This window comes from Callionymus lyra, chromosome 4 (genome assembly GCF_982586985.1).
Source record: "Callionymus lyra chromosome 4, fCalLyr1.hap1.1, whole genome shotgun sequence".
NCBI classification, from domain to species: Eukaryota; Metazoa; Chordata; class Actinopteri; order Syngnathiformes; family Callionymidae; genus Callionymus; species Callionymus lyra.
In genome coordinates this window covers 14,141,810-14,167,916 of record NC_141821.1, presented here as the reverse complement: position 1 = coordinate 14,167,916, position 26,107 = coordinate 14,141,810, and the positions used below count along the sequence as shown (strand labels likewise).

General features: G+C 37.6%; 1 protein-coding gene across 5 annotated transcripts; it reads left to right on the top strand.

Moving 5' to 3' along the window:
* The first annotated feature begins 4,231 nt into the window (after positions 1-4,231).
* Positions 4,232-18,445, top strand: snx16 (sorting nexin 16). 5 transcript variants are annotated; one of them, XR_015710885.1, is made up of 9 exons: positions 4,232-4,369; positions 6,416-6,913; positions 7,620-7,706; positions 11,095-11,243; positions 11,502-11,571; positions 12,685-12,821; positions 12,896-13,009; positions 16,751-17,965; positions 18,039-18,445. XR_015710885.1 is itself a non-coding variant. In XM_087788846.1 (9 exons), the coding sequence occupies exons 2-8, from the start codon at positions 6,494-6,496 to the stop codon at positions 14,501-14,503; spliced, it is 996 nt and encodes a 331-aa protein (XP_087644972.1). In that variant the 5' UTR covers positions 4,232-4,369; positions 6,416-6,493; the 3' UTR covers positions 14,504-14,526; positions 16,754-18,445. The 5 variants fall into 5 exon arrangements, 4 of the variants coding, with proteins under 4 accessions (XP_087644972.1, XP_087644973.1, XP_087644971.1 ...); XM_087788846.1 differs by adding an exon at positions 14,485-14,526 and having other exon boundaries at positions 16,754-18,445; XM_087788847.1 differs by adding an exon at positions 14,485-14,526 and having other exon boundaries at positions 16,751-18,445.
* Positions 18,446-26,107: the final 7,662 nt, after the last annotated feature.

Genomic DNA, 26,107 nt, shown 5'->3' with positions numbered 1-26,107 from the left:
TTCGTTCTTAAAAAAACAAAAGCATCTTTGTTCACTTGTTCAACAGCAACAAAGGGATTCAAAACACTTTTTTATTATTTTCCAAGAATTTTTGATAGACACACATAACTACTTCTTTTCTGAGGAACTCTCCAAGTAAAGAAGAAACATGTGATGTAAAACAGCTATAAAAGTCTATTGAGATCTAGATCAAATTGTTTCTTTTGTGGATTTTACTCACAATAACGTTATTATAAGAGTTTTTTTTTTTTGGTACAAAAAGAGAATCGTATGCAGCAGTTTCACATTCTAGTTTTTACCTGCATGGAACTCAATTCTTATCGAGGTTCTAGTAGAGAATGGAGTGAATTGAAGACAGGTAAAATATAAAATGAACATTAAAAAATACTGTTAGCTGAAATTATCATTCATAAACGGTATCTTGCTTGAATATATGTTATTTTTTTTAATTATCAAATCAGCAATATAAACATATATATCTAGACTTTTCTTTCCCCAGCAAGATATACAGGACATAAGCTCCGCAGTGTGACCTGGCTCTGCCCCGGAGCCTCCTTGTTTTTGTATCATTATACTCATTATACTCTTATTATTTCATCTCTGAGTAAAGTTGAAACAAGTCAACATTCAACGCTTCTTAAATTTAAAAAAAATAATAATAATTTCCGACAGTAATAACCAATACTAAACCATATAGATTCATTAATTTTTTTCTCACATGCAGTCACCACGTATGGTCTGTGTCTCATGACCCGGGACTAGATCCGGCCTGCCAGGTCATTTAAGGTGGCCCGTCCGAGGGGCTGGCTCACCTCAAAGTGGGTCATGAAGAAGGCAGTGATAAATATAAGATAAGAAACTTTTGGATGTCAACAGTTATGCAGAGACTTCACAATGATAATGAAGATGAAGGACTGTTACTGTTATTAAGGACACTTTAGTTAATATACTTCTGTAGACTATTACTTGATACTGTACGCTAGAGATGTGTTGATGAGGGCTAATGAAACAGCTTTGTAGTGAAGACACTGTATCACGATACTACTGTGAACCCATATTGTTGACAAAATCTTTATCTTTAAGTCAATTTGTTTCTACAAAATCACTTGTTCTTTTTTTTTTTTATCAAAATAGGTAAATAATGTCTTACACAATACTTTAGCTTGTAAGTCACTATCTTATCATCTCTTTTCTTTGATACCCTGATTCCAAGATGTTATAATTATATATATATATTCATATATGGACACAAATAACTACTTCTTCATATATAAAAAATCATATATGTGATTAAACCTGCCAACGATAAAGAAAGTACCTTTTTTAACAGAACCAGCGTTATAAAAAAGGCTTCGTATTTTTTAATATTGAATTTAAAATGCTTCGAATTAAAAAATATTGAATAATTTAAATTAAAATATAACAAATATTGAATAATCGAAATTAAAACATAACAAATATTGAATAATTTAAATGAGTTCAACCTCTCAATATTTGAAAAGAAAATTCAACCATTCAATATCCTGATGGCACTGATGTACCAGTTCTTAAAAATAAGGCAAGAAATTTCTGGTTCTAGTTTATCCGTTTGTTTGCTGGATTTTGCATCAATGTATTTACAACACAACTGGCAGTGGATTCAAAGCCAAAGTTCTTAAAAACATCAGAAAAACTGTACTCACATGTTACAAAAATGTCTTAATATACAATCAAATATAATATATTTTACAAAAACAACACAGGCTTCAAACTCTGACTCTTGTGTCCTGAACTATACATCCTTTATAGATTTATTTTTTACAGCCCATAAATTACATATTCATGTGATCTACAAAAGATTAAAAGTGGAGCAATGACACCCAGAAACATATCTTCTATTTGGTTTTAATTCCAGTTGTGATTGTGTGCAGAAGAAGAAGGGTTTGATCTCAAGCCTTCTTAACATTTTTGCTCGGCCGATGCATTTTTAAGAAACTGTCGTTGGCGTTTCTTCGTGTCTCCGCTTCTGTGATGACTGACCTCGTTCTAAAAAAAAAGAAAAAGAAAAAGACATAGATTTTACAACTGCTTTTATGATACCGTCAGTAAAAGAAATGGAGAATCAGTGAATGGGGATTTTGTAAAGGCTCTGGTTAGATGTTACAAAAGATCCCAGCAGCAATGCTGACATCAGCATGTTTCATAAATGTGCTCTTTTGCGGTCACTTGCTCAAGATCTTATCAAACTACTGAGTGAGTCCTCATTTTTAAATTTGTTGTGCTTTAATTCATCGCTGGAGGATTAATCATCACACCTTGTCGAGATGTTTCTCCCAGCATTGAAGGTTCTTCACAAGATCCTCGACTTGGATCCGCTCCTTGAACGTTACTGCCACTCGCTCCACTGCTCGCACTTTCAGAAACTGTCGCCAGCAGCCCTTCAGCACAGAATGAATATTTCAGTTAAGGTATAAACAGTGGAATAGATGTCAAGGTTAAAGTGTTGCGAGTGCAACAATGCGTGACCAACAGTCCCTCCCTTTGATACGGAGAAAATGGTCAAGAAGAGCGCATGACTGCAGCCATGACCCACCATCAGGCAACATTTAATGAGCTAACATACGAGAATACACCAGAGAGTAACGACAACAAGTGACTTCTAAGCATGAGTGAAGGCACAGGACAGACCAGTTCTTCTATACCCCATTTTACAGTGTAGTTACATTAAAAAAAACAATCAATCAAGAGATACTGTTTAATTCTACTGATAATGTCATCATGAAAGCAGCAGAGCCACGTCCAGCTGCCAGCATTCACACTCCAGTCTGCATCCAACAGCTGCACCTCAAAGCTCCTGAAGGTGTCCAGAACAGTGACATAGTGTTGTGTCAGAGGTCCCCCCTGGAGAGGAAGCAGGCCACGGCCTGACGCGCCAAAGGATGGGTCCATCCTTCCATCCAACTGTGTCATTGTCGCGTCTATCCAGTGGGAAACCTGTGTGTCCTTCTGCCCACTTGTTCAGAGCCTCCAGGTTCTTGTCCCACAGAATCTGGACCAAACGGGGTTCCCTTCCATTTTATCGTAGCAGGGGTTGTTTGTTGCCGTTGTGTAGAAGAACTCCCTCCACAAAAGTTGGCTGTACGAGGACAGTGGTGGCGTGCTCTTCATGACCTAACAATTTATAATTGATGTTTAAATAGATTAAATTAGTGATGAGTGCACAAGGGTATGAATCAGCTGATAAGGTATCATTATACAATGTCTTCATTTTGAAAGGACCCTATGATGCTCTAAATTGGACGCATGGTTTCATTCAATTAGTAGATTAAAGTCAAAGTTATTAATATGAGAGTGACATTGTTATAGATGAATTTCATGTTTAAACAAGAAGGAGCTGTCTCGCCTGCAGTTAATACAAAACTCTGCAGCGAGAATTCTGACCTGCTCTAGTAGAAGAACTCACATTTCTCTGATCCTTATAACTCTTCACTGGCTTCCAGTTTCTTTCAGGATCAACTTTAAAATTCTGGTTCTTACTTTCAGATCAATTCATGGTCAGGCTCCTCCTTACATCACTGATCTGATCCAGCCTTACACCCCAGCTCGGGCTCTGAGGTCTGTGGATCAGAATCTTCTTATTGTTCCTGAACACGCTACTGGAAACATTCAAGAAACATCTTAAGATCTTTTTATTCATGCAGCTTTTTCCCGACTTTCTGGGACTCCTGTGTTTGTCTTATGTTGTCTTTAAATGTGTATTGCTTTTGATAGTTTAAGCGCTTTGTGACCCTGGTCTAGAAAGGCACTTTACAAATAACTATTACTTACTTACTTACTTACTTACTTACATGGTCCTGGTGCAGTTCTGCATGGAGATTAAAGTCAACGTCAAACAACTTTCAGTAAACATTGCACACCGAGATGAAAGAAAGGTGAGAGTTGGTAGAGAAGCTAAATAAAAGCAGATCTCGCTCATCATAATAAATTAAAAAAAAACATCCTGTTTTGTTTTTATATTGCAGACAATAAGAATTCTGAAGTGCAACCACGTTTTTATTCAGATATAAAATCAAGTCTTAAACAAATCAAACAAAACATAAAACAAATTTTGTTTATATTCCCTCCTATCCTGTCAAAAAAAGGGAAAAAATAAACAATAGTCTGTTTATTTAATTCATTTGTTTTTGTGTGTGTGTTGTGTGTGTGATTTGAGCGCCCCCTTTTGGCCGTGTGTATAAACACACCCCAGCGGAGCGAGCGTGCAACCGTGACGCGGGGCACAGACAAGATAGTACACATGATGTACACATGATGTACACAACATGGACCATTAAACACACAATATGTTTCTTGAATGGAGGGTGTACATGTGAGACGGACGGCGAACACGGTAAGTGGAAACAAACACATTGACTGACACACATATGCGTCGTGTTAGCTTCTGATGCTAAGGTGATGTTGAGTGTCTGCTGGAGACGACACACCAGACTCCCTTCAGAATTTACACCTTTCAATTTTACTAGCCATGTTTTGATGATTCTAAACGTTCAGAGACGATTCTCATCCAGCCGGGGAAAGTGTCTTTGGTTCGGCATTGTTGTCAAACCATCCGGTAGCTTTCATTTTTAACATTCTGGCCACTTTTTTATTGTATAGCAGACTGTTTGTGACTGAAGAAGCTACCGGCTAACTGCTACACTCGCAGCTAAAGTCATACTTATCCGACGAATTAATACGAAATTCACAGTAAAACATTGTATTTTGAAATAATTAAAACGATCATGTGTTTCGATTGTACTTTAAGGGTGTGTGTATTTCTCTTATCATGCTAATGCTAATACCATATAACTAAAAAAAAAAATCCCTGAAACATGTTTATATTTAATGTACAACAAATGGTGTTGTTCAGAAAGTTGCCACGTTTGACAAAGTAATTTTTTTTTAAATATATTTAAATCTAGGATTTATTTGAGCGTGAAAACAGCTGCAGGAGTCATGTGAGGTTATACAGCAGTACTTCCTGTTACTCTGGTGATCTAATAGGATTCACGTCATCCCATTAGTTTCACTATATTCCTGGTTACAAAACACTGTGTAAGCAAAACTGCAAAGGCTTATCAAACTAAATAAAAAATGTACTAATTTAATCCAATCTGTATTACTATATTTATATGTTTTAATCATTTATTTTCTCCTGTAAATAATTAAGTAGCACTTTAAACATTTTTTTTAAATTGAGAAATAAATATTAATGTAAGGTTATAAATAATATTCTAGTGCAACATAGTACAATTCATTATTTTATCTGATAAAAAACAATCCTGTTTTTCTTGTTCTCAGTATTCCAAGTATAAGGTCTTTATGTGTTTTATTCATTTATTTGCTCCTGTAAATAATTAAGTAGCACTTTCGTTTTTTCTAAATTGAGAAATAAATATTAACGTAAGGTTATAACTAATATTCCACTGCAACATAAACATGATTGAGACATTATACGATTAAATATTTACTCTGATAACAACCAATCCTGTTTTTCTTGTTCTCATCTGTATTCCAAGTTCAAGATGGGCTGGAGCCAAAAGAAACTGCATGGAATTATCAATACATTATACAAAAAGTTGCTCTAATCTTATCCTTAACTTCTTTTTATATATCCTCTTAGAGACATTAATGTAAAGGATATTTCTATATCATCTTTTTTTTTCTTCTTATACTTCACTACTGTGATTATATACAGTATATCAACTTTTAGACATAGTATGTGTCATCTTGTTCTTTTTAGACTTGGATTGTGTCATCTTGTTCTTTCTTTTTATTTCTCTTTGTTCTTGTTATTATTTTTATGAATAATCGTCTGTATTGCCGTGTCTAAATTTCGAATAACAACTTCCTGAAGGAGACCTCTTGAGGGATCAATAAAGTTCTACATACCTACCTACCTACGTTTACATTTAAAAGATAATTTTTGTCTTTAAATATCACATGCTTGAATGCAATAACTCTTCCTCAATTTCCCCCCTGGCTACCTGAATCAAATGAACCGACTTTTAAATATCACAATCTTTACAAATGCCCTTATATTAGAAGGGATGTATCATGTGAACTGCTATCATTTACTGTGAATGAACAGATCTGTGCCTAACGGGCATATGAATTCTGCAAATGCAATTTATCATTCTGGATTACAAAGTTAAGTAAATGGGCTTACAATTTAGACTCGCTACAAACCAAACCTTTTTTGTGGGGAAATGAGAACTACCCACTCCAAACTACGCCTGTTGCACAGACTTTAACAAACATAATACACCATTTTCTATCTAGTTGTCACATCTAACAGATGTAGAAAGTCTTGAAGAAGGTTATTGGTCACATGAACATTTGTGGTGCTTGTAATTATTTTGCCTAAAGACAACAAAATATGTTTTTTCTTTAACAGGTTATTTAATGCACGCTACACCCACAGAGAGAAACTGAAGATTGAAATCTTTAGGCATAAGCCGGACACGTCGGAAAGATGGCGTCACCCTTTGTGCCTGTCCCTGTGCCCATGGACAGAGCTTTGTCAAGTGCAACAAACAAGCGACGACAACCACAGCGGACGTCATCCGTGGGCAGCATGTCCAGCAGCCCCGAGTCATCCTCTCCAGTCATCAGGGAAGGCGGCGAGGCGGACGTTAGTGAATGTTCACGGTGTGAACAACCACAGCAGGAATATTGCGGCAAAGTGGAAAGCCGAGGTCAAACCGTCCCATCGTTCCAGAGTCCTGTGGCACAGGCCAGGTTTATTGGGAGTCTTGAGTCCTCGGTGGGTTATGCCAGTTGCCCCAAATCTGTATCGGATTCTGCTGCCAACCATGAACATGAAGAGGAGGAGAGACCCATCACGCCTACAGTTCTGGGATATGAAGTCATGGAGGAGAGGGCCAAATTCACGGTAAATAACATAAATATGCTGCAAACATGATCTCCTATAGGAAATCATAGTCCCTTGTTTAAAAATCCACTAAGTAAATTTAATAAAAACACATCCAAGAGAGTATTTTCTGTAGCAGACTTTTAAAGGATCTTGCAACTAAACTACAAAAAAAACCAAATGTAAATAATGTAAATTATTGTTAATAAAAATAAAACATTAAAGTAAACCATTCTTAAGTGATTTGTAGTTTGAATATCTAACCAAAACCCAATAGATGTGACAATAGTACGTATATAAGTCAATTATATTTGTAGAGAACTTTAAGTCAATTGTTTTCATTCCTTTAATGAGAGGTTAAAAGGATGTTGGACAACGTCTGGATTAAAATTGCACGTTAATCAGATGGAATAAGGTTTAAATAAATGTACAATACCAGGAATCTTAGTTTAAGAAAAAAGCAATTTTTATAAATGATGCCGGTCAGCTTCAATGCACAGAAAACCGAGGTGAGCCAGAATGAAACTGGTGCCTTCATTGTAAGCTGCATTCAGGTCATCTCATTAGCAGCAGATGGTTTCCATATGCAAGCAGACACATTGTTGGTCAAGATGACAAGCAGTGGATTGGAACTTGGCTTGCAATACATGTTTAAAATCAATTGAGCAGAGAAAAAGCCATCACTCAGTAGTGTATTATGATTTGTTTACTCTTGGCTCTATGGCAGGTTTATAAGGTCCTGGTCAAGAAGACCTCAGATGAGAGCTGGGTGGTGTTTAGAAGATATGCCGACTTCTCCAGGCTCAACGACAAGGTTTGTAACAAGCTTTTACAATTATTTTCTTTACCCTTGATAATAGAGTTTCACTACACATTTGAAATGGAATGTTCTGTAATGAGGCATCAAAATAACAATGGATCGATTTACTTGTTTTAAGTATTGGGTGTTTGCTTTACTTCTGTTTCTTATTGTGGAATTAATCACATCCAAACAAAGGACTTCACTGTTATGGAGAATCTAAAATCACTTAAAATCTTCAACTTGGCTCCGGGGAGAAACATTTGGTCTTTAGATTCTGTTACCCACAGCCCAACAGGATAACAATCATTTTTATCTCCTTATAAAACAATGAGAAATGTGGGACACATAAGAGCTGTTTCTGCAGTGAAGCCACAAGCTAGAGAAACAAAGCACAATAAGCATTAATGTTAAGCAGAGACACTGGACTGTGGACAATTATTGTTTTAATGCCTGTGGTATTTCCAGCAATTGCAGTTTTTTTTTTTTTTTAATGGTATTGAGTTTGACACTTTATCCCGCATTGTCGACTGTGATTTTAATCACTGAGGAAAGATGCCCAAAACAATATTTTCATGTCACAATATCAATAATATAAAAAGTGATCTTTAGTCACTAGAGAACCATTCTGCTGTCCATCAACTATGGAGGCAACCTCAAAAAGTCCAATGTAATTGGTGTGGAAGAGTTGTTGAAACAACAGTGCCTTACATGTTGTCATTTATTGATTTCCTTCACATATTTTCTGTGTCAAGTGTCAGATACTTGACCAGACACAGCCTAATGAGAACATTTTGTAGAAGTGTAGGAACATGTGTGTTTTTGTGGAAACGCTGCAATAATCAACCCTGTACAAAAGAGATCTTCAAACATTTCTAAGCCCATTTATTTTACACATTTAACTTGATCCAGAATCGAATCTGTCATTTCTCTTGTACGGTTAACAAGCTTATACATTGGGGATCCTTACGTAAATCTTGAGAAGAATCGTGCACTCTTGCACACATGCTTTGTGTTAACTAGAATAGACCATTTCTTTCGTGTGTACATTTTATCACTTTCTTACCACACAGACTGGATTTTTGGCTTCTGTTATTTGGATTTGTGGCGAGGCTTACCGAGCATGTTGAGCCGACATAAAGTTCTTAAAATCTACCTGACAAAACACACAAGAACATTATGGTGGACATCTGGCAACTAAGATCACGTGAAACAAAGTCTAAATAGTTGTCAGTATTACATTTCGCAGGTTGATTGTGAATCTTTTATTGTTACCAAGGAGTTCATTGGGTTTCTCTTTGTGCCTGAAAATGATGGATGGATGGATGGATGGATGGATGGATGGATGGATGGATGGATGGATGGATGGATGGATGGATATACTGTACTGTAACTCTTAATAATGATAAACTATGTAGCATATTTTCTTAAAGGTGATTTGATGAGCTCATAACCCTTATGTTATCTCAGTGTCAAGGTGACCCGAAGGCCCAAAAACAAATGTTTTCGTGGTATCCCTTGTGTTGCTTCTGGATCAAGGTGAATGACCTCCACTAGTTGACTCAAATGCAACACAAGGGATACCACAAACACATTTGTTTTTAGGCCTTCGGGTCACCTTGACCCTGAGATAACATAAGGGTTAAAAGGGTTATGTTATCGAAAAGTACCATGTGGCTTTTGAGCGCAAGATAAATCTGTAATAATAAAATTTAAGAATTCAATATTATTTTATCGACAGCTAAATATTCTGGGAAATCATTTACATAAAATGTGAGATTGTTCTCTTATGAGTTATGTAAGTAAACACAATTATAGGGAGTTAATAAAGCATATATATATAGATATAGATATATATATATATCTATATATAGATTACAGAACATTCCATTTCAAATATAGATATAGATATATAGATATATATATCTATATCTATATCTATAACTATATCTATATCTATATATATATATATCTCTCTGTGTGGATGTTTGGGGAATATGCCGAGGAAAGAAACACTGCACTGTTGGTGACCGAAAAGGTTCTACCTGAGTCTTCCACTTCTGTTGAGAGAGAGGGTTTCACCAGCCTGGGTTCTTAAACCCATCTTTCAAACCACCTTCCTGGCCTGTTTACTGCTCAAAAGAGTGTCAGGTGTCATTTAAGTGGAGGTGTGCGGCATAGTTGTGACTCAAGGAGGCGACTATCCAGTGTTGAGCCATACATTAGTGAAGCAGTTATTTTGTTCCCCTGATACTGCACATTTCTGGGCGTTACTTGCGTCGCTGGACAGCATACACAACATTGTTGTGTTTGTGTCTGTGTGTTTTGTATTTAGGATGAACCGGTTTCTACCTAAGAGTGTTTACAGGCTTGAAGTGAACAGGAATCCATCGGAGATCATCTTTATTTTTATGATACAATTAAGGGTATTACAATGTATTTGTGTTTCTCTTCCTTTTCAAGTTGAACGTCTTTCCTCTTTTCGTATTTTATGCAGCTTGTCTCCACACTCGGAGGACAAAGGGCAGACCTAATAATCTTCAGGACACATAACAAGCTTAAGGATTAGTGAATCAATTTCACGATTGAAGCTGAAATCCCTGCTTCTGTACTATAGCCGCTCGGATCTAATGTCTAACATCTTTCCCAAACTCTGCTCCGTCCACTTGCCTCCCTTTGAAACTGTTTTGAACGACGTTTTTTAAACAAAGGTTTACAATGTCAAATATTTTTCTTTTATTGATTTTAGCATCCAGAATATTCATAAAAAATGCAATCCACTTAATATAGACCGTTCCAGTTACATTGTAATCCTTATGGAGGTTATGAGTGAAAACCACTGACATCTGGTTCACGTAAAAGAAGAGAAAGTAAATTGGACACATTGGCCTGAGATTGAGGAGTCACCTGAAAAAAGTTGTTCAGTTTTATTATGTTGTTTTATTATGTTGTTATTGTTTTCAAGTATTTTATTAAGCAACCAAAATAAAGGGATAAATAAATGACAACTTTTCACAATAGTAAACGCTAGAGTGAAACATGTTTCGCTGACAAAGGACTGTAAAAATAATTTGTCCAGCAGGGAGCAATAGAGCTTGTGTTTTCTTGTTTTAAACAGAGGTGACTTTCCTCTGCCTGTTTCTGGTTATCTGGGTGGGGCCACATGAAAAGCAGCAGGTTAATGTCGTTGGTTCCACATGCTTGTCAAGTGTCCAACATGGTGCTTCAGTCCATGTAATAATGTGATGACAAAAAGCACTTCTGGTTTGTTTTTCCTCAAGTGTCAGTGGGTTTAACCCACATTCAGTTTCAATTGTATTGTATGTTCATCTTTTCTTTAATCATCTACTGCTGCTGTAAATTCTCCTCCTGGGACCAGTAAAGTTTCTCTTCCATCGTTCAGCTCAAAGAAATGTTTCCCGGCTTCCGTCTCTCGCTGCCCCCCAAACGCTGGTTCAAAGACAATTACGAGAGCGACTTCCTGGAGGACCGACAGCTTGGACTTCAGGCCTTTTTGCAAAATCTGGTCGCACACAAAGACATTGCTAACTGGTAAGTGACTTCTGTAAGATTCTTTCTTTGCTCCTTTATGGGTCTGTCAGATGATCGAAGCCCCCCAATGATTTATTCAGCTCAAATTCCTTTTGTATCGTTTGCTCCTGAGCCGACCTTTACTCTGAGGGTCTTTCCTTTTAAACCGTAAATCCTTCTGACTTTACATGTAGAAAAGTATTCATCATATTACGACCTGAATGAGCTCATCTTCTGTTAAAGAAAAAGCCTGAAATCCTTTTTTATCCTTCTGGGCAGCATGGCTGTGAGAGAGTTTTTATGTCTCGACGACCCCCCCGGGCCCTTCGATAGTCTGGAGGAGAGCAGGGTAAGTCTGTTTTGTTCTCACTATTATCTTGACCTTTAAAGTATATATTTTATTGAGTATTGTTTTGATTGTTTAAGTGCTTTGTGACCCTGGTCTGGAAAAGCGCTCTAAAAATACAAATTACTTACTGTATTTCAGCGCATTTGGCTTTATCTGTGATACTTAATCTTGTGTAAAACAGTCCGCTGCAGTTATTCCTATGAAGATCATGATGTTCTTTTCATACATTTTATTGAATTAATTGCTGTCGGAAGAAATGACATTCATATGTGCATCTGTGAAAAGTATTTTTCCATTTTGATGTATCGTGATCACAGTAACTGAATGGAAACCTACTGTTGGAATTTGTCTTTTTTAAATTTTGTTGAAGTGTTTTCAAGTTGATGTAATTTTCCAAAGGTTCCCCTTTTTCTCTTTCTTCACACAAACTAAATTATCTCCTCTCTTAACATGATACTAATATATTCTTAGCACTCTTCTCCCCGTAATCCTGTACATCGATCTTCTACTACTTATTTTTATATCCTAAATCTACAAACACTAATTTCAATATTGACTTTTTGATTTATTCTCTATATTCAAACATCGAAAAAACATAGTCCATGGAAAAAAACTGCTATTGCTAATAATTAATTCACATGCGTTTTATCCGGATCTCGGACCTGGTATTTAAATGCCTGATTAAAAAAAATGTATCTGTTTAGAATATAATATAAATAACTATTTTGTTGGTCAACAACAGGATGGTGACGCTCCCATGTTAAGCAACAACTTCCAGTCAGTGCAGAAAAGGTTTTAAAATTTGCTATTCGAAACAATTGAGTTGAGTTGGATCGATAAGCAAAGCTGACAAGGTGCAGTGAAGTTAGTTGCTTTATTTATTTTAAATGCATAGTTCCAAGTGTATGGAAAAGGATGCTCATGGTTGGTCATGGATTCTGCCTGGCGTGATTTAAGTAGGGAAGCGTTGACTTAAAAGTAAAAAAACAGAGCCATCTTGTTATCAATGGCTCCTAGATGGAGCGATTGGCTCTCTCTATGTCCCAGTTTCCTGTGGAGTTCTGGCTTGGGTGTCATATCTTGTTCTTGATGCAACAATGTTATTTCTTCCAGGCATTCTGCGAGACCCTCGAGGAGAGCAACTATCGCCTTCAGAAAGACTTGCTGGAGAAGCAAAGGGAGATCGCCTCCTTGAAGAAAAGACTGGAAGAGCGGGAGCAGACCATCGTCCTCTTGGAAAAACACATAAAGTCGGTGTCACTTGTTTTGTCGGATAAGCGTTGCCATATAACTCGTAACATTTCTGTGTGATCGCTCTTGTCAGTGGCGACTGTGCCAGTCCCGAGTCTCCATGTGGCATGTCCGCTCAGGGCAGTGAGAGCAGCGCCGACGTGGAGTCTTCAGCTGCCGAGGCAGACCAGGAGATGACGGACGACGGGTAATGAAAGCACGCGTTACACTCAAATGTTAACCCAGCATATTGTTTGTTTAAATTCACACATGGAAGTTCTTACAAGCCTCCGGCACCGCCAGCTGTTTCTTCACAAAACTGAAAATAAAATGGTACTTTTGGAAAATGATAAATTTCCAGCTTTATAGATGAACGCTGCTACATGGAGCGTAGATCTGTTATCTTGATCAACATGTCCAGTTTGATTTACAACCAAAAGGAAAATTGTAGTTACAGATGCGTTTGGGGGAAAAGATAACTTTCCTTATGAGAATAAATCCCCTGCAGTTTGACTGTTGATAATGCAGTAAAATATAAGAACATTTCATCCAAACATCTTCATTAGCTGTCTGCCTGTGAGTTATGGGACTGCAGTCATCTGTCCTGGCATTAGAGTCAGTTGGTTTATTACAAGAAATCTAAATGAATGAATGGAGATCGACTAAAAATGAAATGATTGTATGTCTGGAAACTTTTTTTTTAAGTTTCAGGAGCAGTTAAATGGATATTTTCAAATAAATCATCTTGTTACATATGGTATTAAATTAAACTTGTGCGTTGTATTGTTAAATTATTTCAGCTCCATTGATTTTGACATGATTTTTCGTAACCGATTAGAAACGCATGCTGTGTAAAGCTTTTCGTTTTTATGAACTTTGATCCATGATTTTCATGGACTAAGTGAAGCCAAAACTTTTTATGGGAGCTGACAATTGAAGGCTGAGGCCTGGAAACATGTGATGTTACAGAGGTTCTTATCTTCATCTTATAAGCAACAATATCTCCTGAAATTCTTCTTAAATCCTTAAGGGTTGACTCAAATTCAAATAGTAAAATGGTTACGGCACTACAAGAAGAGCCAGTTACGTCTGCTTCCATTCATCTAAAAAACATTGTGATCGTGAGAGTGTGTCAGAATAATTTCTAGACTAACACAATCCTTGTTTTGATGGATCAAATCCCTAGTGACTGGTCATCCATCTGCTTCAGAGACACTTCGTAAAATCTTGCAGAAATACGGGTTTTCTGATCTAGAACTTCCACCAAATGTCGCGCGTTTCCTTTGATCACTTGATTGATTTATTCCTGCTCTTGTTTAGCTCAAATCCACGTGGCACATTCTCACAGTAAATCATCGCTCACTGTCAACAACCCTGCATGTTTTCATGATCTCTGTTTTTTTATGCATCTTTAATAAACATAGCTTTTCAGTTTGTGTTCCACAGATATCCGCAGCTGGCGGTTGTTTCTGGATTACCGACACATGAAAACACATTTCCAGAAGAGTCTTTGAATGAAATTTTGGCCATACCTGATCAAAAATACTAAAACACTCCCCCAAAAACATGCTTGTTAACTTAATCACCGCTATTATTTGTATTAATACCACCTGCTCATTTTCTCTCTGCTTTTCAAAAGATGAAAACTCTTATTTGATTTTTGTTAACCCTCATGTCCCGCAGTGGTGCTGCTCCCAACTGAAAACGGCTCTTGTGCGATGTGAGGTACTTGATTCACAAGTGTGGGCAACATATTGGTGTCTCCCTTTGCTTTACTCTTCTGATAACCTTTGCTTGGGTCTGTCAAACCACATGTCACGTGGGTTCTGATTCTTTTGTGCATTGTAATTGAAAGAAAATCCAAAAGATTTGAGTTGATTTGCCATTTTTCTTTGGTTAAAAAGCCGTTGCGTGACTAAGATCTGATGCTTGGTCTTATTCACGGGTGACGGAGGTGTTCGGCGGTGAAAGAATCAAAACCTCTCCTCGTGTTTGCAGCCAAGATGTTCATCCGGGGGTCCAAGTCGCTTTCATTTCTCCTGGTGTCAGGAAAGCTGTTTTCATGATGAAGATTTCAAACTCGCACCTAATTAATAGCACCCGCAGTGCTAATGGAATGAAAAGAGAGGTTCGCCAATAATGTGCAGCTCAGATGCGAACTAGCGTCGTGACATATTGTCTCAACTAAACTTGTGTGGTTGTCGTTTGGATGTTCAATGAATCTATTTAGTATTAATAAAAAACCTCTGAAGTAGCCATTAAGAGATCTCGCGACTAAATACATACTGCTGTTCCTCCGGAGAAAAGTAAGATATGACTATGAACAACTCATTTCCTTTGGGTCACATTATATACTGGCATCATAAAACTGATTTATAGAGCCATCGTGGAAAAAGGATTTCTCAAAAACATAAATATTAATGTGATTTAAAAACACAATTTTTTTAATACACTTATCTATGGTTTCATTTTGATTGACAATTAATACGGACAGAAATGTCAAATAAAAATAAGCAATTAAAAAAAAAAGGGAAAATGTCGTCCAGAAAAGTTCCATAGGGGCTTCAATGTTATATCTGAGCTTGGGATGAATAATGAATATCTACAGAATTGTTTCGCTCATGAGGTCCACATTAAACAGATGGATTCGGCCACATTTAACATCAAAAGGAACTCATTGTACAGAAAGATTAAATCTGACATGTATATACAAATTGAACATAAGGTCTTGACTAAAACATCAGAAACTAGCATTAAAGCACTCGACATAGACCGCTCTCTCAATATGTCATGGTCACTAAATGTTATCATACGACCTTTAAGGTTCCGATATCCAGACATCAATAGCCACCGTCTCATGGAAGTCGTTTTATACATGCGATCAGAGGCTTATTTTAATGAAGGGATGTTTTTTATGAAGCCAAAAATGCTTTCACATATCCTTCAACACCACCTTGGAGCCATGTGGTGACTAAAAATCTCAAGATTTATTAACAATTAAAAAGAAAATCCTGCTTAAAGTCATTGAGTTACACATAAATACCAGCAACAGAGGTAATAAAGACGCTTAATCTTACTCCACAACCTCTTACACTAATGGAAAACTTCACCTTGTAAAGATGTCGGCTTGAAGGTTTGCAGCTGAACTACAGTACACGGCTCGCAGCATGGGGACGGATTTACTGCCTCACTGCTCACCAATTATGCCCGTGAGGATCCTGGTGACTTGAAAGCGACTTGACCCCTAATGTATGTGTTGTGACTAACATGTTCTTCCTGTGTAACCGATCCTCCAAAATCACTTCTAGGATTGACTTCTGTCTTCTCCTCCGCTCCTTTCTCCTGCTGTTCAACATGAGTTAGCTGCATTTGTCATCACTTAAATCTCTCTTTTATATTTTAAATATCCTTCTAAACTTTGAATAGTAGAGAGTGAAACAATGAATGTTACATCTGCACCTTTTCAATCATTTTGAAGGGTGGAAGTAGATAAAGTTTGTCTCTCTAAGGATCATTTTGATTTGAGTTTTTATTAATTGGTTAAAAACAGTCAGACATTGCCATCGATCTGATCCTCTGATGTACTTTAATTTATATATAATATATTATCATTTGTAGATATAAGGGACATTTCTTAATTTTTGCTTGAACATAAGGGAAAGTATCTTAAAAATGATACTAATACAAAACAAATATTCTGCGTGAAATACATTTCCCATAATCCTTTTGGTGAGACAACTGTGTGCCAGAATGAATTGAAACTCGATTTGATTTCAGATGTTATTATTACGTTCTCGACTCAAACTGGCTTCTTAACGGGTCACATCTGTCCAGACGACCGAGACCTGCATGTTTGTTTTCCTCCTCTCTTCTCAAACGCTGCTTTTTATTTGATCTAATCTAATCTCTGATTCCTTCCTCTCATCCTGTCCCACCTCTCTTGGTCCAGCAGTAGTTGCGAGGTCCAGCTGGTGAGATCTTCGGTCTGTTGGTGTGGACCGTCTCTCGGCGTCTCCCCTCCGGTCATCCACGTCACTCAACTGGGCCAGAAGCTGAGCCACTGACCGGCCTCCTCTCCGACCTCACCCCCTGGTCTGTTCTCAAAATACCCCCAGAAAGTGGTTTGAAATGAATCGCCAGGAATTCCCAGACTGGATTCATCCACTTCTCTTGTATGTACTGGAGGTTAAATCAACATCGGGCCTTGACCAGGAACATTCCGTCTCACTTTTCAATCTCCTGTAGCAGCACCTGCTTCGTACTTTATGAATCAACGTCCGCACCCCTGGGCTTATGAGCTCCTCTCCCTGGGAATTCTGGTGATCCATTTTTATGTCTTCTGTTCCAGGCCTTGATCCACGTTTATGCTCATTTCTGGAATGCCAGTTTTTCCCTTCCATAATTGCGATAATATGTCGAGCGTTCGTCGATTATCCAATATAGAAGGAAACACATTTTTCATTAAGGATTCTAGACTTGGAGTGTAAACACTTTTCTGCTAATCAGGTCACGTCAGGCGCTTTTTTTAATTCACTTTTTAAAACGTGTGAGGGCTGCAGCTTGTTCTCGCCGCTTTTATTTTGAAAATCCAACACCTCCCCCGGCTTCCTATTTCGCTTCTCAAGAAATAAAAAAATAAAATGATAATAGAGATCGTTAAAATGAGCTGTAAGGATAAGTTGCAGGACAATCGTTTATCTCGCGCGGAACTGGAAGAGAATGTGGAGAAATCATTCAGTGATACTTGAATTGTTCCGAGCAGACGACGGGCGTCACTGACTCAGTCGGCGTCAAGAATATTAATAAAACGTGCATCCGTTGATGTTTATGAGCACTTTTGAAGGATGTGAAAAAAAACATGTTAGTGGATTCTCTCCTTCATTGTTTGATGCAGACGTAGTTGAAAGGGACGACATTTAAGTGGCAAACACAGCACGTTTATCAAAGCATGTGCGTGTTCTTTACGACGTGCTGCACTTTGTTCGTATGCATTTCTGCTTCAGCGAAGACTTGTCGCGGGAGGCCATGGAAGTAAAGTTCTAACCCTCTTGTATCCTTTATGATTTCATGTTCCCGAAGCTGCGAAAGCTTGAATCCATGCAAACACTGACACGGAACTGTTGCCGAAGCCATATTTGAACTCTCAGATGATAACCATGTGCAGGTGATATTTGACGCTCACACGATCGTCAGCACTTTAGGGATGAATGACACCGTGTGTTTTTTCTTTTTATTAGTCGGAGAAAAGTGCCTTCACCTTCTCTGGATTTGTCGCTCGGTTGCTGGTCATTTTTCTTGTTTCCTCTCGTGCATTTCAAGTGCCTTCGATACATGTCACTTCCTCGGTGGTGTCACGTGGCTTTATAGATGTAAATGTGGATTTAGGACCTCACATAGACCTCACCTCGTGGAGGAACTTTAAAGTACACTCGTGTTTGAATGAGAGTCTCCAGACTTCCAGTTGCACTACCAAACATGATTCGAGGATTATAGACTCACAGCTGGTGGCTCTGTGGGGATCATTAAAATGTTGCTGGGATTAAATATGATGTATCTGTGGTGAGGTTCCATCTTCCAGATGGCCCCTTTTTTTTTAAGGCTGGATTTTCTTCTGAAAATGTAATAAATTCCTGCCATGGATGAATGATCTGTTGCCTCATTTATTCAAGCTAATAAACACATGTTGAGGCGTCAGAACATCTGATGGCACCTCCTGCAGGGTTTTTTTTTTTTCCCCGAGGTTCCCATAACCATTTTTACTGCCCATCATTTTACCAAATGACATAAGCAGATCTGGCCTTTGTCTTGTGGGTATTATTGAGATTGTCGTTTGAAGGCCATTCATTTCTTGAATGCAGGAGATGGAGGTTAGTTCTTAATTCATTTTTTTTAAATTAAAACAAAGTTATTCAATACAAATGCAGAGTTAAAAACAAACATTATTCAATCTTTTATTTGCTCAAGTTATTTTCCTCGCACAGCTTTCTTCCTAATTCTGTCTCGTTAATACAATTTTATCCATCTATAAAGGATATTTTTCATCCCACTAATTTCTTATTTTCTTAGATTCATATCAACTTTTCGGAGCTGCTTTTATTTTAATAAATATTTCCTGGTCAATCAGTTGAAAACTGTTCAGAAATTGAAGGGCTTTAGGAGAAGTACTTCTTTATCGTCTCTTTAATTAAAAAAATGCCAGATTATCCTTACAGAAGAAATAAAACAAATCAGAACAAGTGCAATTGCAAACTGAGAACTCTATTTTAGTTTATTTTTGAAAAGGTTCTTCTGTCATTTGTCTTTTATTTTCTAATCATTCCATTTTGTTTCCCCTTCCCTTCCTTAGACAAGTGGTCAGAGCTCACTTTGATCATTTATACATATAAACTGTATATAAAATAGTAGGTATATGTGTGTATCTGCCTGATTCATTGTGCAGTAATAGATTCCCAAACTATTTGGCAAAATTGTTCAAAGATTTGCACGTGGAATACTGACATTTTAATGTTTTCAAGTGAAACGCGGCTTCTCTTTGTAACATCCAGAGATGATCCAAACGTAATCAGGAAGAGTAAATAAAGTTTTGTGTGTGTTGATGGCTGTCTGGAAGGATCAGCATCTAACAATGCAAAACAGACCAACAAACGTGTCTTTTCACCACTTCAACCAAACATTTGACAAGTGTTGCTCAACAATTGCAAAAGAAAATAAAAAAATGTTTTCCACGTATTTGTTTTTAATTTAATTTGTTTTCATAATTTAATCTTTCATATTCTTCACTCTGTATTTTCTTTGCAAAAAACAAATATTTTATTGATGCATCATGCAGAGCAAAACAAAGATTCTGGTCTTTGGATAAAAACTTGTCCAGTCAACAACAACAAGGAGGCCAAATGTTTCTTTAAATGTAAAGAAACACGACTAATAACCACAATATTCAATAATGGCGTCTCTTAACAGTTGAACTACTAAAATGATTTACATACTTGAGTGTTTATATTTTCTCTGTTAAACATGAGCTTTAATTGACAAAAAAAAGTCAAAGAAAGCCGGACTTGAACCAGAACTGAATCTCATCTTCTTGAGTTTTAGTTCAATAAACTCTCTCTAAATTAGTTACTCAACCCACTCCCTCTCAGTGAACTTATCACTTCAGCTGCATGCGTTTTGTGTATACTTACATAAACTTGTGCTTTGATCGACATATCGCTTTGGATTTCCAAGATTGGATAAATATTCAAGGCCTTACGGTAATTTGAAATGTGCTCGTGCAACACAAACAAGTGTAGAGGTTCTTCTGTCAGTTATTGAATCGATCCTGGATGTCAAGATCATTTCCTCGCACTGAGACCAGCGTGAGAACATCGGTCAAGTGTCCGTCTCATCATCTTCCATTCAACTCTCATTGACACCCTGGTTATTGACTGCCCATCAAGCGTGGACTTCTTGGTGGTCCAACCTCCAAATTCCTGATGTTGTTCTCCCAGTAGAGCTGTAGAAATGTTCGGAGTCACATTGAAATAATTAGCGTACTGACGTGTCTGTAATCCGCAACAGTCATGTACTGAAGACTTGCACGATGGTGATGTTGATTCTAAAGCGCTTTGACTTCACTTTATTTCATTGAAAATGTCTCTTTCATCCCAAACGTTTTCATCTAACTTGCTTTTTCCGGGAAAGATTTAAGGTTAAAACGTTATGTTTATGATCATATTCTTGGTGTTTTCTTCTTTAGTCAGACTAATAAGACTCTTCAAAACCCTCTCATTTTTTTTTTGGTGTCATATTTGGACCCGACATCATCTCCCTCTCGGCTCCTCTGCTCACACAGTGGGAGCGAAGAAGAAAAAAGAGCTGCAGCTCTCCATGAAATAACATCTCTCCAGTCGTGCCAGAAACAACAGCGTTTGTGTCACGAAATAATTTGCAAGATGTTAAAATACCAAGCTTATCTTATTTTTGTTACACGTTGTTCCTACTATGGCAGGAGTCCTAGTAAGAACAACCAGAGCTGCTGCTGGATCCAGGATCTCCACCACGTCAACCAGATTTCTCCCCAGCACCTCCAACGACTCCTCTGCTCTCTACTCTCCTCTTTTCTCTCACTGAAGAGAGAGTAGAGGTCCGACATCTTTTCGACAAAAAGTTGACCTTTCATAATTCAGCCAAAATCATTCTTTCCGCAGTCTTTTCAGACGCCATCAAAGGAGATCATGACACAAAAGGAACTTTGAGCGTTTGCTTTGTGTATTTTTCAGTCCATTCTTCTGTAAATGTTCTGTTTTCTGTGTCGCCTCTGTGACACTTTAAGAAAAGCTCTGTCTCCTTTGCTAACCTTGTAAAGCGTTCTTTGCCGGATAAACAAGTGCACCATTTGAGACTAGAGTTTTACTGGCATGCATGGGCAGCAGGTGAATCCAAAACCTTAAGTTGAGAGACCAGATCTATCTTTCATCTTCTCTTTATTGGACTTCACTTGGACTGTTTCTTCTTCTAAATGATATAAAAGCAGCAACTTCATTTTCTTACAGATTAGTCGTGCAAACGTTCCAGATCAGCAGGTCAGCAGATCAACTCACAGAAATAACATTCTTAGTGGTTCAGATGGTTTCAGTCGTTTTTGGTCCCAGACTAACATCAGGTCCTCACTGTCCATGTGTCTTCCTCTTCTCCGCATTAGTGGAGAAGATTCAGACTTTTCAGAAAGATTGAACTCCTGACGCGTGTGCAGGTGAATCTAGTCTTTGTTTAGTTGGTCTCACTGCAGAAGATCTGGGTTTAGTTTTATTTGATGATAATATAATTGTCCATAGATGTTATTAGTAAATTGTTTTTCAAGATAGGCTGCATCTTATAATCTCTACAGTCTTTGACTGTTCATTTTAATGAAAAAAAACACTGGATTTTGCGACTTTATGACAAGAGATTTTAGTCCAGGGGAAATTCTTCCACATTAAATTCTGTGAAGGCTGTTAGGGGCCGTCAAGCAAAAAGAAAGATGAGAAAATCCCTAAAAAAAAAGGACATTCGTCATTAGGCATTTATTGAGCTAAATAAGATGCAATTTTATTCTTGTATATATGAGTTTTTTTCAAAACATTTCTTTAACTAACTTTATTTTATTTATTTTTAACTAAATATTTTGAGGAATTAATATATACTCAAAAAATTACACACTAAAAGGAGGGAAAAAGTAAGTGTTGAACAATAAATACAAAATACACTTTTTAATGCATTAGAACCATTTATTCATGGTCATACTTTGACATTACGAGGGCTGCATAATTACAGTCTAAGGGCCGCACTTTTCCCAGGTCTGTTTTAGTCTGTAAACTAAAAATAACATACTGTATTTTCATAATGTTCTGATAGAGACAACACTCCTCCACTAACTAACTCAGGGGAGGTAATATCTAAACTGCGACTTCAAAAGTCACAATTCAATTCAATTTTATTTTAAAGTATCTTATCATAACTAAGTTATCTCAAGACACTTTACAGTTCAAGTAAGACTACAGTGGAAAAAGGAAAAACAGATCCCAGCAACTCAACAATGAGTAAAACACAGTGTGGTGTTGCCGAGGAAAAAGGTCCTTTTAGAAGGCAGAAACCTCGAGCAGAACCTGACTCATTGTTGACGGCCTCCTGCTGTGACCGGCTGGGAGGAAGGATGGGGTGAGGATAAATGGATAAAGAGAAGAGTGAGGGAGGATACAGTGAGAGAAAAGAGGAGAGTATAGAAGAGTCCATGGAGGTGCTGGAGAGAACTCGGGATCCCTTGACGTGGTGAAGGTCCTGGATCAGCAGCAGCTCTGGAGGTGGAGCCCTGGGGCTCCGGGAGAGAAATTAAAATGTGGGTTTAGGCTGCACAGGTGATAAAGCTAATGCAGAAAAGAAGTGTCTAAAACTCCTCCAGAAATCTAAGCCTATAGCAGCTAAGATAAACATAAAGGACTGATTCAGACAGAGCTCAAGTCAGTCCTAATTATAGGCTTTATCGATAAGCAACAGTGTCAAATGCAGCACTGGGATCTAGAAGAACAAGAACTGAAACATGGCCCTGATCAGAGGCCACTAGCAGGTCGTTACTAACTTTTAGCAGGGCATTTTAATCGTCTAGAATCCTGTTTTAACTAACGTGTTTCCTGAGTATACCAGGGAGCACGACTACTTCTGTTCACAGTCTTTTGAGTTAGCGGTGCAATTAAGTCAAGCGTGTTATGCAACGAGTCTGTGAAACTGTCCACAAAGTTAACAATGTCAAGGTGACTATGGGTAGAGTTTCTTGACACACTGAAGCATTTTACTGAGCACTGAGGGAATTATTTCCATAAACTTGGTCATGGCACTTTCAGACAGACATCTTTTGAGATCCTGCTCTGTAGATTTGGGTCATTTAAAATGAAATCAGAAGTAGTTAATCGATAGTCAGAAAGATGTAAATTCTGAGGAGAGACAATAACATTTTTAATTTCAAGTCCGTACGCAAGGATGAGATCTAATGTGTGCTTAAAAAACAGTGAGTCGGTTCATGTACATACTGAGAGAAACTAAATGACTCCAGGATAGAGTGAAACCTGTTAGCCAAGCTATCATGGACCACATGGATGTTAAAGTCACCAACAATAATCCCTTCATCTGATTGAAGCTTCAGGCTATTCAAGAACTCAGGGAACTCAGACAACAATTTGACAGACATGACTTGATGAAAGCTGCGACTCGACCAGAGCATTAAACATGAACATTAAAGTTAGTGTGGCTGGGAGGTGTTGATTCATTTAAAGATACGTAATCATCAATGGACAGCCAGGTTTTGGTTAAGCAGAATAAGTCAATGGTTTTATTAGTTTATTAATTAGTGCAGCTTTTGAGGACAGGGATCGGATATTCAACAATCCACACTTAATTCTCCTGTCCTGCAACAATAGTAGTGGAAGTATTTATTTAAATTAGATTTGCTTTAACAACTCTTCTACTGCGGACATTGTTCTTGGTTGTATTAAACAGGGCAGATTCACCCTCTCTATGTGCTTAAAGGCAGGTGACTGTTGTGGGAGAAGAGCGTGTAAGACTGCAGTTCTGAAGTTCAATGACAAATAGATTTATTATGTACATATATGAAATAAACCCTTAAACTAGTAAATATGCAAAAAGGTCGGGAACCCCTGGTTACATGATCATTACAACAAATCATAAAAGGCAATTTTTAAACGTTTTAGTTTTTTGCTGGGATTTAGTTTTACAGATTATCCTCTCATTTTATTTGAATGAAATGAGCTGTTTTAGGTTAAGGATTAATTGGTGATTTATCTGTAAATAATTGTATGTATGTATTTAAAGGCAACTAATGTGTTGATTTAAGTGTTTCTTAAACTGATCTTGGACCTTATTATACTCATCAGTATGTGTCTGTTTGTACAAAACTCTCTTTTCATTGAAATATTTACATTAGAAAATGTACTTAAGCCCCGCCCACTGAAAACACTTTGTTTTTCTTGAGATGAAATCTTGTCCTTAGCCCCGCCCACTCTGCTGTGATTGGTCAAGCATCATGGTTTGTTACCGATCGTTCCACCTCAGAGGGACTTGATGTGAAAGCATAGCGATTGGAGGAGGAGTGATGATTTCTGACGGGGGAGAACTTTATAAAGTAATAACTTAAAAACATGATCATGATGAGGGACTTTTACTGCATCTTGGAGAGGAAGATTCAACATTTGAAACATGTGAGTGAGTCAGGAGAGTTGGGTTTTCACGTTAGTTGACCTTTAAAGAAATTGTATTTTTAGTGCTTTTTCTAACCTAGTGACCTGACATGGTTTGCTTTTCACAAATATTCAGACCATGTCAGGTCAGAAATAAAATAAAACACATGCCTGCACATCACCTTGACCCTGAGATAACACTAGGCTCAATCTGAAGACGTTCCATGCATGAATGGGAGTGAACGTCAATAAACACATTTCTTTTTTTGTTGACAAACTCAACCTCCATTAGTACAACCTAAAACTGACGTCCCATCTATTAGGTTAAATATACACATCCCTCAGATCCAAGTGTAAACAGCTGTTGCCGTCGCTATAAGAGAATGTTAAGCACCTGCCAGTCACTGCTTCAACAGTTACACCTTTGGCCTACAAAGATAACACACACACACATACACTGGAGGTTTATTTTGACTGCTTTTTCTTCTATTTGGACAAAGAAGCTGGAGCTAATATATTTAATATACCAGTCTATTTGTTTGTCTACTTGCTATGAGGCAAACTACTATAGAATGCAAACATTATAGAGAAATAAATCAGGCCTTGACAAAAATATCTTGTTGAATTATACACGTTATATTTTTTATTTCAAGATGAACTTAAAGGTTCTAGTTGAAGCACATTATCCTCCCTCGTCACCTCCACTTTCATCCATCCACCCTTCCATCCAGACCTCTCCTCATCCATCAAATCCTCCCTCCATTTAGTCACTGACAGTTTGACGAGGGAGACATTCTCTTGTAGAGATCTATGAAGCTCAGCTGATTGATTGAATCAAGCTTGTCCAAGCGTGTAGTTGTTGCATTTTCTTAAGTGAAAAAGTAAAAGATGAACGGACAATGACGTGTTCCTTCACCTTCCGTGAGCAGGTACACATTGACAACCCTATGATCACGACTGAAACATATGAACCAAGGATGCTGAAAGAGTTTCAGTCGGGATGAAAGATGCTGGGCACGAAATGATGGATGACGTAGAGATGAAGATGCAACTTTCTCTTTAGCCCCATTCGTACGGGATAAGTGTTACTTTGGGACCTCTGTGTTTTTTGAATTACACGTCCTCCTCTTTGTTATTTCAAGTGCATTCACACGGGATTCATTCTCCGTAATTATTACAAATGACTACAGGCTTTTCCAGGAAAATGGGGATAACGCAGATGTAGGCTGGGTTTCGTTAAAACACAGAAGTGCCAAACATCTAGGACGGACATGTGGCTTTCTCAGTACTCCCTGACCTTTCCGGAGCTTTGAGTAAGCTTTGGGCAGAAAAAAATGGAAACATTAATCCAGCAAATGCAAACAAAAACTGCCACAATTAGTCACTTTTGTCTCCCTTCCTTGCTTCTGGGTCAGCAGATGTGGATTCTTGGCTGCCCAGAACTGTCCGGTGCTCAAATGGAGCTTATTATACACTTAACTAGAGAATACACGAAGTTCCCAATATAAATTGTAGTATCAAAATGTCCTGCAGTGAACCCAATATTTTCATGAATCAATGACCTTATTGTGTATTTATCTTGTGGTCCAACATTAACAGTT

What these genes read in the sequence shown, in the direction of transcription:
- snx16 (XM_087788844.1), top strand. Translation starts at nt 6,494, where the DNA reads ATGGCGTCACCCTTTGTGCCTGTCCCTGTGCCCATGGACAGAGCTTTG. An exon ending in TCTCCAGGCTCAACGACAAG is followed by an intron (nt 7,707 to 11,094) that starts GTTTGTAACAAG and finishes TCCATCGTTCAG; the next exon opens with CTCAAAGAAATGTTTCCCGG. An exon ending in CTCTTGGAAAAACACATAAA is followed by an intron (nt 12,822 to 12,895) that starts GTCGGTGTCACT and finishes CGCTCTTGTCAG; the next exon opens with TGGCGACTGTGCCAGTCCCG.